The sequence below is a fragment of the Tyto alba genome, unplaced genomic scaffold (assembly GCF_018691265.1).
Source record: "Tyto alba isolate M040663 unplaced genomic scaffold, T.alba_DEE_v4.0 Super-Scaffold_38, whole genome shotgun sequence".
NCBI classification, from domain to species: domain Eukaryota; kingdom Metazoa; phylum Chordata; class Aves; order Strigiformes; family Tytonidae; genus Tyto; species Tyto alba.
In genome coordinates this window covers 16172724-16190593 of record NW_024881313.1, presented here as the reverse complement: position 1 = coordinate 16190593, position 17870 = coordinate 16172724, and the positions used below count along the sequence as shown (strand labels likewise).

Genomic DNA, 17870 nt, shown 5'->3' with positions numbered 1-17870 from the left:
TTGTCAGTGCACCTTTTGCATAACAGAATACATTGAGAGAGATATTCTGGGATGCTTAGAAATAACCTATCTGGCAATGCTGTTACCAAATACTGAGGCAAAGGGACACACTCCGTTTTACCAGATGTATGGCTGATGGTGACTATCCAAAGATGTGGTGAAAGCACAGGCACCGAGTTTGCGGTGAAAGGGAGTTGGGGACATCCTGGTATAGCAATCTCAGAAGTGAAGAAACAAGAAAATGGAGAAGAAGATAAAGGGTCATGAAGCAAAACTCCTGACCTGGTCAAACTTTGTATAATCCAGCATGAAGTCTACTGGCAGATTCTTAAACCAACAAAACTTTCTTAATGATTTTGAACTGCCCAGTATTTTTACAGCAGGTGTCCAAGTCATCTGGCTGCGGTGCCAAGTCATCCAGCATTTGCAGCCCAGAAACTGGATTTAGTATATAATCGAGCTGTAAACATTTGAAAATTTGCTGCTAATTTATTTTCTCTTCACAAGATTCATCAAGACTGTGTTAGGGTTGTTTCTATGATATTTTTTCATGAGTATCATAGAAAGCTTTGGTATATTAGAAATGTTGAAATAAAATCCAGAAAATAGTTAGACGTTCCGTTAATATATAACTTTTGTTTGGTCTGCAGCCCTGAATAATGTTTACTTGACAGATCAGTTTGTTTTAACAAAAATTGCTGGTCACAGCTAATTAGCACAAACAAGACTTTTTGAAGCACTGCTCGAAGTTGCCAGAAGTTATTGCCTCGCACTCAGCAGTTCCCAGTAACTGCAGCTATCTCATTTTCTCTGTCCAGTTAGTAGGATTGTATAGAGTTGGGGTGAGGTTGTGTGATGGAGGGCTCATCCCCAGTAGCACAGGGGAGCCCAAAGGTGGAGCGGCAGGAGGGATCCCAGTAAGTTCATCAGAAGAAGGAGCCCCCTGCTCCAGGGCTGTCACAGGAGAGCCGTCCATCCCATGTCCCAGCTGTGACACCCATCAGGAGGAGATTGTACTGGGTTTATGTGGCAAGATATATCAGGGAGCTTAAGGGGTGGTTTCTGTGAGAAGAGATCAGGAGCTGCCTCATGACGGACACAGCTGGCTCCAGCCAGCTCCAAAACAGCCCCACCACTGGCCAAAGCTGAACCTATCAGTGATGCTGGTGGCACCTCCATAATAACATATTTAAGAAAGGGTAAAAAACGCTGCACAGCAGCTGTGAGAGGAGTGAAAAAAAAATGTGAGACAGCCCTGCAGACACCAAAGCCAGAGAAGAAGGAGGGGAGGAGGTGCTCCTGGCGCCAGAGCAGAGACTCCCCTGCAGCCCATGGTAAAGACCATGGTGAGGCAGGCTGTGCCCCTGCTGCCCAGGGAGGATCCCACACTGTAGCAGGTGGATGTGCCCTGAAGGAGGCTGCAGCCCACGGAGAGCCCACACCAGAGCAGGCTCCTGTCAGGAGCTACAGCCTATGGAGAAGAGCCCATACAGGTTTGCTGCCAGGACCTGTGGCCCCGTGAGGGACCCACGCTGAAGCAGTCTGTTCCTGAAGGACCGTAGCCTGTGGGAAGGACCCACACTGGAGCAGTTCTTGAAGAACTGCAGCCCGTAGGAAAGACCCACATTGGAGCAGTTCTGGAAAGACTGTATCCCATGGGTGGGACCCCATGCTGGAGCAGAGGCAGAGTAGCAGGAGCAGCAGAGATGAAGCATTACGAACAGACCACAGCCCCCATTCCCCATCCACCGCTGCTCAGTGGGGAAGGAAGTAGAAGAGTCGGGAGTGCAGTTGAGCCTGGGCAGAAGGGGATTATGGGGAAAAGCATTTTCAGTTTTGTTTTTATTTCTCACTATGCTACTCTGTTATTAATTGGCAATAGATTAAATTAATTTCCCCAAGTTGAGTCTGTTTTGCCAGTGACAGTAATTGGTGAGCCATCTCCTTGCCCTTATTTCAACCCACAAGCTTTTTTGTTGTATTTTCTCCCCCTGTCCAGTTGAGGAGGGGGGAGTGAGAGAGTGGCTGGGTGGGCACCTGGTAGCCAGCAATGGTCAGCCCACCACGTGGATCAAGGTGGTTTGGGGAAGAACATGTTTGGGACAACAGAGCAGGAGCTAAAATGAGCCAGTGACATGGAAATGGGTGGCTTGTCAGACCATGCGTGATTTCTGCAGTCTGTCCTATCTTCCCATGAAACTTGTATTTCTAATTATTTTCCTGGGTGACAGGACTCTGCTGTGTGCATGTTTGTGTATGGAGGTCTAAGTACTGAAGTAGGGACCTCGTGACAGAGGTGTCCCTGAGCCTGGGGTGCCAACAGCTGGAGAGACCAGAGTGCATGCATATATCAGTACATATATCCATGTGTAATGGCTAATGAATATCAAGCTGGACTAGCCAGCCAGTGGGGTAAGTGGCCTGGGAGTTGTGTTTCAAATAAGCTTTAAGTCCACAGGTCAGCCAGAAAGCCTGTTTGAGGCAACTGGAGATGAGAGAATCCAGGGGCCCCAGGTACTGGTAGTGTCTAAGTCCAGTTAGTGGGGATCTGCAGTACGTGTGCGTGTGAGGTAACTGGGAGGTCCACATCATCCAGTGCCAGTTAGTTACTGAAGTGATCAACATTGTTTATATGCATATTTTTCCCACTAGCACACCTTCATCCTGCTTGCCTAGAGAGGGGAACAGAATGAGGCTGCCAGTGTTGTCTGTGGTCGTGTGGGTGCTGAGTGTGTTTCTATGCACGTACGTCTGTGTGGACTACCATATGTATATGTATTGCATATGTATGTTTGCATGTGTGTCTATTGGGAATGCAGCCCAGCCTCTCTACTGGCTCGACCTGGGGACATGAAGCTGCAACAGTCTTGCTTCCCATGGAATACTGTCTTTGCCAACCGCTAACGGTCTGGGGCCTTTTGCTAAAAATAGAAAGGTACAAAGAGAAAATACATGCCTTGAAATCTCTCCAGAAAACATGACAAGCTTACTTTCCATTTTGGAAGCAAAGAACTAAACATTCAAAGTTTTCTTTATTCAACTATATTGTAAATACTGCAGGGACAATTTGAGTGTGATTTACTCAGTAGTTTTCTGCTACAGTCTCTAGACATCTACTGGTGATCCTTAGATGCAGCACTACTGTTCAGAGAAGTTTGCCTTGGTTGTTAACAGCCCTAGTTCAGAAATGTCATCTCAGTGTTACAAAACTATATTGATGTCGCTATTCAGACTGTGTTCACTGTAAGCTAATAAATAGGTAGTCTCTAATGGGTGATAGGTAAGGCTTCTGGAAGTAAGAGAAAAAAGTTACACAGCACTCAGAAACATCAAAAATAATAAAAGATACAAAGCACTCACAGATGGATTTTGAGAGCTTTGTAAAACATACACATTGGTCTTATTCCATTATAAACATTTATCATGATTCCCTATGATTGAAGGTCTTGACAGAAGTTTCCTATTCAAGAGGATAGTTTAAATTTCATTCACTAAATGGGTGTAAAAATACTACAGAGAAAGAGCACACAGGAAATTTGTTTTCTTTAGAAAATGCAGTCTTCAAATGATCAAGCACCTCAGATGCCCTCAGGCTTTTTTTGCCTAAGGTACATTCGAGACCATCTGACAGCTTAGTTTGAAATAATTGCTATCAATGTGGAAAGTTGCTCAGTAGGATCTGGCTGTTGGTGGACTGCTCCTGAAATACGACAAAAGAATAGGCTTTTCCCAGAGGGTGGCTGAGATGGAGTGGCTTGAAATCTTGAGGACACTACTTGTAGTTGAAAGGAAAAAACCCCGCATGTTCAATAAACTGTCGTTTCACAGTATATATTGTGGCATGACTTTCAGTGTTGTAGCTTTCTGGGAAGCCTTTTGGATCAGTGACAGATTTTCCTTATTGTATGCTTCATACTGCTACTTGTGAGCACTTCGTGAATATTCAAACCAAAAGTAGATTGTTCGTAGCAGTTGCTGCTGGTCCTGGGCTGAAGAGGCGGGAGGAAGAAGAGGAGGTGATAGAAACACGGGGCTGTGGGGAGACAGGACAGGTTTGAGAAGCCAATTTTTCTTCTAGAACAGGATAAAAAAAAAAAAAAAAAAGATTTCCAGTTACAGAAGATTCTGGAAATTGAAGTGAATGCTGAAACTGAAAAAAAAGAAAAATACCACTTTTTAAACATTCTTGATGCTTGCCAATCAGTAATAGTAGTAAAGAAGTTCTGGCATTGAAGGTATAGCTAATCTAGCCAGAGAAAAACATTGGTAAATGTGCCCAGGATCTGGCTTTAGGAAGTATTTCTTGTCCTTTGCTTAATTTGGGACGTATTTTTCAGTGTAGTATAATGCCAGAAGATCAAAGTAGAGGTGGTTTCCTTTAGGCTGAAATTTCCTGATACGTTAAATAAATATGCAGGTCTTGCAATTTCAGGTCAATGTAGGCTACAGTCTTGTCTTGTCTTGACTTGATTTGTCTTATCTATCTTACCCAGTTTTTATGGCTGTTTAAGAGGTTTCAGTAAGGACTGGTCTAAGCAATTGTAATGCAAAATGTATTGAGATTACCAACATGTTACATAGAATAAATTTGACAGTAAATTTGTCGATGTCAGAGGGAATATTGCATTGATCACAACACATTCAGGACTGTCTCTTCCCATGTTAAGTTTTGGGTTTTATTCCTTTTACTGTCATGTTGAAAATTAGTTTTGGATGTATTGGAGGGAGATGTGTGCAGACTGTTTTTCAGAACATGACTTCTCTCAAGGTGAGAGGGTATCAGGGGATTTTTGTGCAGCAAAACTACATGTCTGTCCTGGTTTGGGCTGTAATAGAATTAACGTTCTTTTTTGGTAACTAGAATAGTGCTGTGTTTTAGACTCAGCATTGGGTTTGGTATGAGAAGAATGCTGATAGCACACTGATGTTTTCAGCTGCTACTGAAATTTCAAGGACTCTCCAACTCCCCATGTCCTGCCCGTGCGCAAGGGCACAAGAAGCAGGGAGGGAGCACAGCCAGAGCATCAGACCCAAATTGGCCAATGAAATATTCCATATCATGTAACATCACACTCACTATATAGAGGAGGGGTGGTGAGGAAGGGGTTGTCTCTCTCTCTCGCTTCCGGGATTGCGATTGCAGGATCTTGGTATTTCGGGATCACTGGCCGGGAACAGGGTGGCTATTGGTCAGCGGGTGGTGAGCAATTGCACTGTGCATTGCCCATTTATATTTGCTATTGCTGTCATTGTTTTAATTTTATTACCATTATTAAACTGTTTCTATCTCAACCTGTGAGTCTCTCTTTACTCCCCCCAATTCCCTCCCCCATTCCCAGGTAGGGGGGGAGGGTGGGTGAGCGGCTGCGGGGTGTTTGGCTGCCGACCAGGCTCAAACCATGACAATGTCAAAGAAAAGTATTAGAGAAAATGCTGTTAACTTATTTGCAGATCTTCTGGCTTTAGAGACATGCTGTAGTTGATTATTTTCTGATAAGGTTGCAGCTGCTCTGAATTTCAGATTTTTTTTTTTTTTTTCTGGAGATACAAATAAAAAAGAGGCAACTTCAGGCTACTTCACTCTCTACTGTTTTGTCTGAGACTGAAGATCTATAAATATTTAAACTTTGAGATCCAAATTGACCTAAATCATTCATGCTGAAATCTTCAGAAAGGTGCTACAAATACATCCTTTATCAAATTTCTGAAAATGTGTTTTCAGTATGTGTTGCCAGTAAGATTGGTGTTCCCTTTTAAATTACACTCCTAAGTGTACTTCTGGTATAAATGTGAGCAAAAGAAAAATAAGGTTAATAGCAACTCTTTGTCTAATAAGGGCAAATGGCAAAAACATGGAGTTATTAACCAAAACAGCAGGGTCCCAGTGTAAGGAATTTTGTATTGAATATATGGGTGTTTTCAGTAGGTTGTTCAGAAATCCTGGAGGAGTCTTTTTTTTCTTTCTCTCTTTTTTTTTTTTTTCATTCTTTGTGGCAATTCTTTGAATTATTAAATTTGTCTGGTGTTTTCCAGGCAATTTTAGAGCTCATTTGGGAAAAAAATTATGAAGGTATAATAGTTGCTTATACTTCTTTCCTAAAAGTAGTTTTTTAAAGTTTTTATTTCTGATTTTGGTATAAAAGATATCCATCTAACTATTTTCTCTTTCTCCCACACAACAAAAGAACTATGTCCTGTTTTAATAACTGAAAGTATTACAGTATATTATAATATGTCATCTGAATAATTTATTAGAGCATCATTGTCTAGATCATTCACTTTTGAACAACAAAAATCAAGCTTCTTTTAATTATCATTAGAAAGATAAATTGAATTTTTATAATGTAATTTGTATTTAAGATTAAATTTATTCATAAAAGTATTTTTGCATTGGAATTATTTATATTACACTCCCTTTATGGTCAGTGTAGACCTAGGTAATAGATCTAGTCAGAATAATTAGTGAAGGCAACAGCACAATTCATTTTATTGTGAAGTTGACCATAAAATATTTTCAAGTAATTGTGTGCCAAAAGTGCCTCTTTCTTCCCACTGATTGTAAAGGGAACCTAAGAGAATTGGATCCGCGATAGTTGTCTGCATTGTGTATCTCCAGAGCTGAGAGAAGATGAACCTCACCCTAGAATATGCTAAATTGTGTAAAACCAAATAGTAAGCATCTGCAAAGCTGTAAATGGAACACTTTCACGGTTTTACAGTACAAGACGTGAATGCTACTTATGGAGATACTGCTTGTGAGACAGTGTTAGATGTTTCACTTTCATGGTCTGTGGTGAATGATCAGTGCAGTATTCGGATCCATCCAAGCCTGAGCGTTGTTGTTTATCTGAATGTTTAGTTGTCACTCTGCTCAACTGCTGAAAAATACCTGGGTTTTGGTTCTGTAAGACCCTTTTCAGAGTAGTTATTTTATGTGGTTATGAGGCTTGGTCACTTACTAAATGCTTTGGAATATGAAATATTGAAGAGAGTTTTTGATCTCATGTAGGAGAATAATAAATGAAGAACATGATCTGACCAGGCGTTGTGGGAGTACTTATAAAGAAGCGAGAAGACCAAGTGAATTGAAATGCCTGTGACTTCAGTAGCAGAGCAAGTGACTGGATGGTAGAAAACAGTTGTTTATAAGGTCATTTTCATGATACCCAGCCTCAAGAACAGTTAAGAGGATGGAGGAACGATAAAATTAGGAAGCCTTTAAAATTAAGCAAGTTCTTAGTGTGACTGAATCCTCACTGGAGAAAACTGTCAAAGACAGAAAACGGGGACACTTAGAGGAGCAACTACATGGATCAGCAGCAGTAGTGTTTGCTAGGTTTCTCAAAGCCTGTCACCCAGTTGTACGCTGTCTTCTAAAGTACAATTAAGGCAGGTTGAAAAAGTCAAACCCTGAGTTACTGCCTTGGGGTTTTTTCCCCCTAAAGCTCAAAATCTCATTTAAAAGCAGTCCTCACTATCTAGATGTGTGGCCTCCTGAGGTGTCTTACCTGGTGCTCCTCATGACTTTCTCACAAAATACAAAACAATGGGCAGGCTTTATCTTAATAACCTACAAACAAAACTCAAATGCCAGTCAGCTTCAATGTCTTCAGCTCTTAAAGTCTTTTTCTAGCTGATTTCTGATTATTTTAATCTTAATAGATTGAATATATGTGATGCCTACAAAGTTCGATTGTCCCAGCATAGCCTTGCTCTCCATTTACGGGTGCCACTGTTGAGTTTGTTACTGCTTCCTCTTGCTACTAGGTGTTTCTGCACCCGTAGGAAAGCAGGAACCTTAGGTTGCAGAGCTCTTCCCTGCACATGTTTAGGCACTGTTTAAATGCTCTTACAAAAACAATCGTCTATTCCCCACATTGTTCTTATTTTTCTTTATTTGGAAATCAGATACTGCAGAATAAGATCATTTCATTAGTGACTGATGAGATGAGATATATTAATGCAGTACCTTATTAAAGATTTCTTATTCAGTGTTGTCTGCTCTCCTTGGTAGAACCCTTGTGAACATTTTACCACAGGCAAAGGAAAATTATATTTGGGTTGTAGGGGAATACTGCTTTGGACCTTGCCAGCTAGGATGACTGAATCTTTATTTCAACTAATTTTGTTACCAGGTAGAGTTTGTGACTGTCAAGTTGATGGGTAACTGCTATATCATTGTGTCAAATGGCTTAACTTCACCCTGGGGTTAGAGGCACACGTGGCTTCCTTACCAGAGAGATCTGTTGGCTCAGTAATTACCGGAACAGTGACTGAGAGACTTGCAGTTTCTGATAAACAGAAGTAAATTTATCAGAAATAACTAATTAACTTTTATAGCTAAATGCAATATCCAGCTAAAATATTCAGTGACATTGTATATAAACCCTGTTTTCCTTTTGACTAAAATATAGACTCTGGATGATTTGATTTTTGGAATTTGTAATTTTTTTTCCATTTAAATGTAATAAAATTACTTAATTGATACATTTAAGGAACATAAATATTAGTGTCATTAAAGATCAAGCAACAAATTGAAAGGATTTTTCTGGAAGGAGAGATAGAGAAAGATGAGACGATCTCTGTGATACCTTCATAGTTTTTGAGAAGTAAAAGGAATAGAAATGATGCAAAGCCTGTTAGTATTTGCTGTGTCATTTCATCATTATTGCTATATAAATAATATCAACACTAGATGTCATACACTGCTAGATGATTTACAAGCTGATATGTAGATAATGGTCCCTGCACAGAAATACAAAGCTGTGTGTTTAAACAGTGAAAATTAAACCCACTTGTTGGTAGTTTCATGTTTATTATTTCATCGGACATTTGTTTGAAACCAATCTAAAAATAATAATCTCACAGTTATCTGAGAAGAAAATGCCAGAGACAGGGATGAAAATCACACAGATTTTGTATTACAGAAGGCGTTTAGTCACAAAAGCTGCTGGTAACCATCCAGCTCCAGTGAAAACCGCTTCTAATTTGGCACCAGCTCTTTTTCTTTAGCAATGTCACTCAGAATGAAAAAGCCAGAAGTGTCATGGGATTATGGGAACAGTGTTCCCGATTGTCTAAGGGAAGGCCAAGCTTAAGTCACTCATAAATAAATACAGTAGTTTTCTGGTTAAGGGTAACTTAAGGATGCTTTTGATAGCTTTTTGCATCAAAAATTGCTTAATTCTGTGTTTTGGTGCTGCTGTTTCTCCTGACAGGCCTATGCCATATATAAAGCATGATTTTTTTGGCCCACAGTATAACAAAGGTAAGGATTAACCAAGTTTTGTGTTCCTCACTTTTATTGTACATGATTTGTGGATCTGTACTCCACAATTCAGTTCTATATCTTTGCCACTCCCATGCATTGTCGTTCTTGGTTTTTTGTGTTGTACCAAGCCAAAGATTACTATCTATCTACAGAAGGTCATACTTAATCATATAAGCTGACACAAACCCACTAAAACAGAAAAACTTTTCAACCTAATTACATCTTTTTGCTAAAGAGAATAGCAAGTTCTTTACTGATGCCTATTAGTATCAGACCTTCCTTAGATGTCTTTAGGTGATGGGCTACTACATTTACATGTGTCAGTCCAGAACTGGAACTCAGACGCAGGTGCTGACCTACCTTTAGTAGTCTTTTGGAAACAAGCTGTTTGGGGAAACCATAGGTGAAATTACAGCAATACAGTGGAAAAGATTGTGAGGCTTTTTAGAGCCAGTTCAAGAGAGAGTGAAGACTGCTTGCGTTCTAGGCAGTACTTTTGTATTGAACATTAGTTTAAGTCTGTGACATAGGCCCAGAAGAGCGTATGTTGGCAGAGTCAAAGAATTCCATTTGAACCTTAAATTGCTCTAAATAAAAGACATGATTCATATGTGCCATAGTCTGGACTTGGTTCTCAAATTGGTGGTTTTCTCTGAAAATCTGCAGAAATTGTTTTGAGTACTCAGAAAATTGATTTAGCTCATTTTGCCAGATGTACCATGCTTGGTAGGAGTCATATGAATGGGAACAAATGGGAGGCATTCCTGTTTAGGAAAAATACAGAATTGGAGGCTAGAGTGGAGTACTTGACGTAAGGGATCTTGAAATATCTGTAAAGGCTTCGAATTTTGGAAGGAAGAATTAGCTCTTCACAGACTTCCATCAGCAGTGGAGATGGTATTATTAACAGCCTCTCAAATGCTTCCTTTGCTGTTAGCCCAAATCACGGCTGGTATAACCTTGCTCCTTACTATAGCAGGATATTACTAGTGTTTATGGGAATTCTGGTAATGTTAGTTCTTAGGCAAGGGGCCAACTGAATTTAAGGCTTACAGAAAGTAAGGATAATAGTGTGTGCTTTTTCTTTGATAAATGGTTAATGATATGTCAACAGATTCTTTATTTTAGAGTAGAGGTAGTCACTGTCTCCTGCCCAGGTTTTTACTAGATGCAGGAGATTCCTGGGCTGTAAGAGAAGCTTAAGAATCTTAATGAAATAAAGAAGAAACTGTAAGTACTAAAGAATTTTCTAGCACTATATAATGAATAAAAATATTGATAATTACTTTTACTAGTGTGGCTTTCAACATCGGGTAAATAATGATACTCTTCACAAAATTATTTAAACCAGCTCATATTTCTATACAGCTGTCAGTAATGACTAAAAAGATTTATTCAAGTGCTTGCTAATACACTGTGGTTATTTTGTTATAGTATATTTGGGGGGAAAAGTACTTCGAGTTAATGAAACAACCATGGTTGTTCAACGTATAATGCATCAGTATTGATCTACTGTGTTGGAAGCTGAATGTTTCAATAATTGTATGAATTAATTCATTGCATATGAGTTTTAAATTACTGGGTAACAGGCCTTGACTTTTCTGTATTTTGTTGTAACTCATGGCTTACCCGTGCTTCTCTTAATACTCAGAAAGCTATGAGCTTTAGGTTTATGCCTGTACTGGAGTTTGCAGTGTAACTTTTTTAATAGTAAGCTGGACTTACATGGGCTATCTGACCCAAGGACCAGAGGGAATGTTTTGAAAGGGAACCCTGTGCAGATTAGTTTGCCTTTTTGCTGCAGCTCACCTTTTTGTAATACCTCACTTGTCTTGCTTAAAGTAACAGTGCAATTTGCTGTGTAGTTTATATAGTATACATAAGTGCTTTTCATTCAAAAATCAGTATGTTTCACTGTCTTTGAGCAGATTCATACTTGCTTTAGAACTACCTTTAGAAATTCATTTTACACTAGTTTTTATTTTCCTATACATAGATACATTTTCCTGTTATTATAAGCACACATATATATGCATGTGTATACATATATATAGCTATAATTTATATAGCTTTTGTTTAGAGAGTCAAGGAGACAGTAAACATAGTGGTTTTCATGCCACAAGCATGAAAGATTTTATTAAAATCTGAAGAAATGGTTGTGTTGATGTTAGTTTCCTGGAGTGAGGGAATGTGCCAGTTGTTTATTATTCAAGTTCACAGCCTTGTGATCTTGAGTCTCTTGCTGCTTTTCTGCAAATACAGTCAGTAGTAGGCGTGAATTTTACAGCCCTTTCATTTCTGTCACTTTTTTCAACACTTTTTTGATGCTTTTGTCACCTCAAATTTGTATTCTTCAAAGAGCTACATCTTGAAGCAAAATCTGGAAACTGCAACTAAGGTGAAGTCTGGCTCCCTTGTGGTTAAGTGGTATTTCCCATAGGCGGTGCGTATTTTCACTCTGTCAGTGCATTTCCAGGCAAAATTTAGCTTTTCCTACTTCTGAAGTTGTGAGCCAAATTGCAGGGGTCTACAGCACTGCTCTGTGAAACTCATATGTATCAAATACCACAGGTAAAAATGGAGCCCTGTCAAATAATGAATTTTTGGATGCAAAATATATCAATATACACTTTCTGGGACACGAGTTGTTTCCTCTGAACTATAAGTCATGGGTTCAGCTGGGCTTTTAAGCGTTGGCTTGACTTCCCCTTGCACTGAAGAGCTGATCCTTTGACTTTTGGAGAGAATAAGGAGGGAAAAGCGGGGGAATACTGTGGCACTTTGAAGCCCATTTATGTGTCCAGAGTGAGGCACTGGTTGCTTTTGGCAGCTCTGGTGTTTGTCAGACCCATTTATGAGACATGGAAGTTGAGTGACAAGCAAGGAGGACAAGTAATCAAACCTAGTTTTTCCCCAAGCCCAACAGTGTTTTTTACAAATGCCACAAAATTGTTCATAAAAATTTGCATATTGTTCTTACTGAATTTTTCAACATATTTAGAGATAGTTGGGTAATTTTTTAGCAGATAACTTTGACAGAAGGGCAGATGTTGAGCTTAGGCAAGGCAGTAGCCTTCTAGGGAGGTTTTATGGGTTTCTCTCTAGAGAAAAAAAAAATCTGCTGATACTTCTTGCTGCTGGGTTTGAAAAATCTCCTTTGCTGATAGACTTATTTGTATAGGGATATTCTTTATGCTATGAAGCCACAGTAAAACAGCACAATGACACTTCAAAATATTTCAATCCATCCCAGAGTTTTTCATCGTTTCACTAATACAGCAAAGTGCTTTTCTATTTGTTAAAGAACATGCTTTTTATATGTTTAAGCAGGGAGGATGTAAGCACTTCTCATTTTAGATTAGTATTAACATAACTTTTTAAAACAAGAGTTCTATTGTTTTTTTTTCCTGAGAGCTTAATTTTATGGTGGAATAAAATTACACTTACTTTCTACTAAAGCTACCTTTTAAACTATTGTTTAACGCTCTAGAGAGAAATTTTGGGTTTAAAAAGGGGTACTGGTTTGACAGCCTTCAAATTCTACTTTTACACACTGGGTCTCAGCGTAGCGCAGCACTATCTCATCACTGAACTGTTAAGGATAAGGTGAAATATCTACCTCAAGCTATGGGGTAGGATTTGTAACCGTTCAGCATTTGTGTCTTCTACAATGGTTCTTCTATAAACCTACATAAATCTTAGTAATGAAAAACTAATAGGTTACAACATATAATCAGTCAAACAGGGATGAAATCCCCATATTTTGGGATTATTAAAGAGACTTTTAGCAGAGTTGTTGGGAAAAATATAGTAAGGTTTTTAAAAAAATAAAAGAGACATTAATATAGGGAGGATGGTCTCTTTAATTAATATAATTCAGTTAACCTTGCTCTTATGTTAGCAGAAGTTATGAATATTTTTGTTTGTGTGTAGAATACTGTTTTATAAGAAAAAGTGTCTGATTTATGGCTTTCATGGGTCACCACAAAAACACTGTGCTGTTGATGCACTGTAACCTGATTCAGGGGTGAATCACATGCTTTGAAATACTGCAGCATGGAATTACACTGATGATGAGAGCTAAATACCTAAAACAGAAATGTACATGATAGTATTATCAGGCCTAGAATATAATGATTAGATATCTAAGGATAGTAGAGTAACTTCATCTGGTTTGGGAGGAAACAAAGAAGGTCTTCTTGCAATTAAAAAAAATTCAAGCCCTGGTTCAGTGTCATAGAGAAACCACAGACAGTTCTTCACTGAATTTTAAAGTAATCTTCGAATTAGGGAAGTAGCAGGAATTAGTACGTTGAATGTAAAGCAACTCAAAGTAGGAAAAAGAGATGTGGTTAACGAATACCTAAAAGACTCTCCTGACATTCAGAATATGCAGATCGAATTAGTGCAGCCATCCAGCATGTTACACAGTCAAAGTGCAAACTTTGAAATAGAGTTCAGGCACTTGATGTGAAAGACCAAGTCCACCTTCTTTGCAATACTGAATTGTTTCTGTTAGTTTCGTGCTGTGAGCTTGGTGCTGTGCCTTTGTGCCAGCTGAAGCCTTTCATCTCCATACTTCCTCAGTTGTGCGTCCTCCTTAGGGATTCTTGCTGAATGCTTTTGCATTTGAAAAACTGATACTTTTGTTACTGTACCACAGTCCACTTGCAGTGACTGCAGAAGGGATCTGGCCCCTTCTTTATCACCCTTTCTTCTCTACTCATTACACAGCGAATTGGGAGGTAACAGATGTCTGCTACCTTTACAAACTTTGTGTTACCGACATCAGGTAAAAATAGGTAGGCCTACTGACTTGAACATCAGTGTTATGCGTCCTTCTTCCCAGTGCTGTGATCTCTATTTTCTTAAGGAAGATGCAGTAGTTTTGAGATGGAACATTAGGAGGCATATGGATAGTAAACACCATGGGTAGAGGAAAGAGGGAGTAATAAATTTTTTTTAAAAACTGAATTTATTCTTGACTTAAGGACGCTGAATTGAAAAATTAACAACTTTACATTTTGCTGTTCATACTGCAGTTTACAAATGCATTGAAGACTAAGTTGGGGGTGATATTTACTTGAAATAAAAATACAACAAATGAAATTGTGGAAGGGTGTTAACAGAAGAAAATGTACTGGTGTACCGTAAAAGAGGTTTTATTGCAAAAGTAGAGAAACTCAGATTTTACTGAGTCTCCAAAATTATACCTCACAAAGACCAAGATGACTTAGATGTAACCTTGTATTTTCTACATGCAGGTTTTGCATGCAGAACCTCATATCTAAGGCATCTAGCATTCTCATATCTAAGTGCCTCTATAGAATTCATCTCTTTGTCCCCCAGTGAGTTACCTCTTCCTCCCTTCCTTCCTTCCTTCTCTCATTCTTTCCCAACTTCCTTCCCCTTCTTTCTTTCTGTCTCTGCTTTCATACTATGTAAAACCAAGTCAAAAAAGCAAATTCATTTTGGATAGTGTTTGATACTGTTTAGTCTTGGCTAACCAGTAATGGGCTGTGAAGCATTTTGCCTGTGTTACTAAATCTGTTTCCTCTGAAAACCAAAAAAAAAAAAAACAAACCCAAGCAAACAAAATGTGCTATCACTTTTTTTGGCAACATCTTTCCTCTCAAGGTTGGCGTATTCATATTTCCTAACAAGTGCATCTATCATGTTAGCTGTCATGGAATGAAAGAGAGATTTCTCTAAGGAATATTTTTGCTGCCAAAATAGGGCAACATAGAGGAGACTGGTTTTTTTTTACCTTTCCCTCTGAATACTTTGTTATGAAGAAGAGTATTTTAGTAATAAGTTTAATTTTGAACTCAAACTGTTCAGAGATTTTCAGAGGGAAGAAAGAAGAGAAATCAAGACATTCTTCCAGTGGACAACCAGATAAGCTGTGCCTAATTTTTTCTACTGAAATACTTGCCCAATCTGTTTGCAATAGTTTCCAAAAGGGAAAATCCACACCCACCCTGTATAGCCTCTTCCTTTATTAATAAAATAATTTCAGGATTTTTCTTTGTCCTGAATAAAGCGTGAGAGAACTCCAAGAGAGAAGCATACAGTGTAGCACCTGGTGGAATGTATTCATGGACAACAGAAAGGGAATGTGGCATTTAGACGTCTAACCATAGCGTAAACCAGTAACTGAAGTAAATAACATTTTCCTATGTCAGTCTGGTTACCAAGTTCTTCTGCTCTCCACTGTTCATCAAGATTAAAATGAAAGTCATTGAAATTGTCTTAGGTGTGAGGGCAGGGAGGGTGGAAGCTGATCCTCTGTATTGGCTGAATGAGGGTTCCAAAATAACTGTTATTTCCATACTTGCATACTGTTCAGAGTCAGATAACAGCCTGGAGAGATGATGAACAGTGACTACTGCTGCTTTTGTGTGTGAGGAAGCTTACGGGAACAGTGCAAGTGTTTCTGTAGGGACTTCTTGAACGTATGTGCAAAGTTTCTGATTTAGCCTGGTGCTACCTCTCTTGGAACTGTCCTTCCTACCTTAGCACAGAGTTCTTTCACTGTTGCTGTCTCTCTGACCCCAATCCTAAAAAGAGATGGTCTGTCTTCTTTGCCATTTCTTACCATTTACTCTCCCTAAAGGGAAAAAAAAAAAAAAAAATCAGTGTACCTCAGAAAGCTAAAGCAACTTTGGATTCAGAGGGTTTGTATGATATGTCTCAGTTCTTCCATTTCAGAACTGGGTTGTAACTTGTTGTTTTGGAACTGGGTTTTAATTCTTTGCTGGCAAGAAGCAGCAGAGAACTGTGTTGTCTCAGGAGCTGCCAGGAATCAGAGCTGTGATTCCAGGAATCAGTTTGTTGTTTCCCTTTCATTCCTAAGCTGATCCTTTTTGCCAGTATAGTTTATTGTCCACTTTAAACTGCCTCTAAAGCATTCAAGCGAAGATTTAAATTCTTGCCAGCCTCTGTCATCTGGGTAGGTGAGGGTTTGCATTATGTTGCTTTCCATATATTGCAGAGTAGGAAAGCAAATAGAGTCTTTCCTCAGTGCATGCAGTGCTAGTAGAAAATGTATTTTATATACTTAAAAGAAGTATTAAGTACTGCATTGACATCTGACTAAAGGTATGGGAAAGGAGAATGAATTTTTAAGAAATTGCTCTGGCATTATCGATTTGCAAACTACCAGGTGCAATACTATCCAGGACACAGAGTAGCAAAATGTATCTGTTTCATCAGTCTTGTGACCAAGTAACTTCTATTGCAGTACAACACAGAATTGTAGAATAAAGGTGGCCAACTAAAATTTGTCACACACTGACAAAGTAATTATATGTTTCAGTAATTCATCCAGATCTTGGCTCTTGACTCCTAAAAGAAATGGAGGAGAGCTGTCCAGTAGTAATTCTGTATTAAGAATGTTTATCATTAATGTGGCTAATCAAAATCTTGGCAAGAAGAAAAAAGAGCTGTCATAATAGACCCCCCTCACTTCAAGGAAATTAGTGGAATTGTGTGCTAATTATTTTTCTTCTATTTTTTTTTCCCTCCTTGCAGAACTTTCCTTTTTGTTAGAGATGGTAACCCAAATAAACGGAATGTGCACAACGAGACATCTATGCACTTACTGTGTATGGGGCCTCAGATCATGATCTCGGAAGGAGCACTTCATCCTCGCCTAACACGACCCTCGGAAGATGACTGCAGAAGAGCAGATTGTCTGCAAATGATCCTGAAATGGAAAGGAGCAAAACTGGATGAAGGACAATATGAACGAGCAGCCATTGATGCTGTTGATAACAAAAAAAATACACCTTTGCACTATGCTGCTGCCTCAGGGATGAAAACCTGTGTCGAGGTAAAAGTTCATATATAATCACAAATCTGTATACTGCTATTAGTAAATGATGTGCACAGTGTTTCACAAACCTGTCAGGGGAAAAAAAAATCTGATATATTGAATTAACTTTTTAATTCTATTTTTCATTAACTGGAAGAATGACAAAGATAAACAGCCCAAAATGTACTGTCTGTAGACTCTACTGTCTGTAGAGAGCAATGAAAAAACTGGATTACATATACATTAACTTGTGACATAAACTCCTTAGCATGAAGAAGACTCGTGTATAATAATTGGAAATAATTGCAAGACTGTGATTGCAATAATTGCAGGACTGTAACACTTCAGAAAAAGCTTTAAAGGTAAGCATAGGCATACCTACCTGTGTAAAGAGAAATGAAGTAACTGCCTGAGAGAAAATTAGAGCTCTTTTTATTCTGCTCTGTATCTGAGACTGGGAAGTGATGTCCATGTTTCAAGAACAGGTTTGATGTCTTTAATTTATAGTGCCCAGCTTTTTAGAGGATGCCATACATCTGTGCTAACATACTTAAATATAATTACCTTTTTACAAATTAAAAATTACTTTAATGTTTGTGAGAGTAGTGGGTAGTAATGAGTAATTTGGAATCATAAGGACTTTGAAGGTCTCCCATCAAATTTATTTTTAAACTATTCCCAGTAATGAGGACTAGTATTTAATTGTGCTGGTAATTTAACTTAAAGAGCACAAGAACAGACATCTGACATTTTCAAAAACAACTAACATTTTCATAAGTCTGT

The 17870-nt window shown here is 38.7% G+C and overlaps 1 protein-coding gene across 5 annotated transcripts in view; it reads left to right on the top strand.

Moving 5' to 3' along the window:
- ANKIB1 (ankyrin repeat and IBR domain containing 1) overlaps positions 1 to 17870 on the top strand; it is a 101990-nt gene that overhangs the window by 38229 nt on the left and 45891 nt on the right. For all 5 annotated transcript variants that reach the window (XM_032991562.2, XM_042801637.1, XM_042801638.1 and 2 more), the window contains one exon: positions 16805 to 17105. In XM_032991562.2, coding sequence (XP_032847453.1) covers positions 16805 to 17105 — 301 coding nt within the window. The remainder of the gene's footprint in view (positions 1 to 16804; positions 17106 to 17870) is intronic.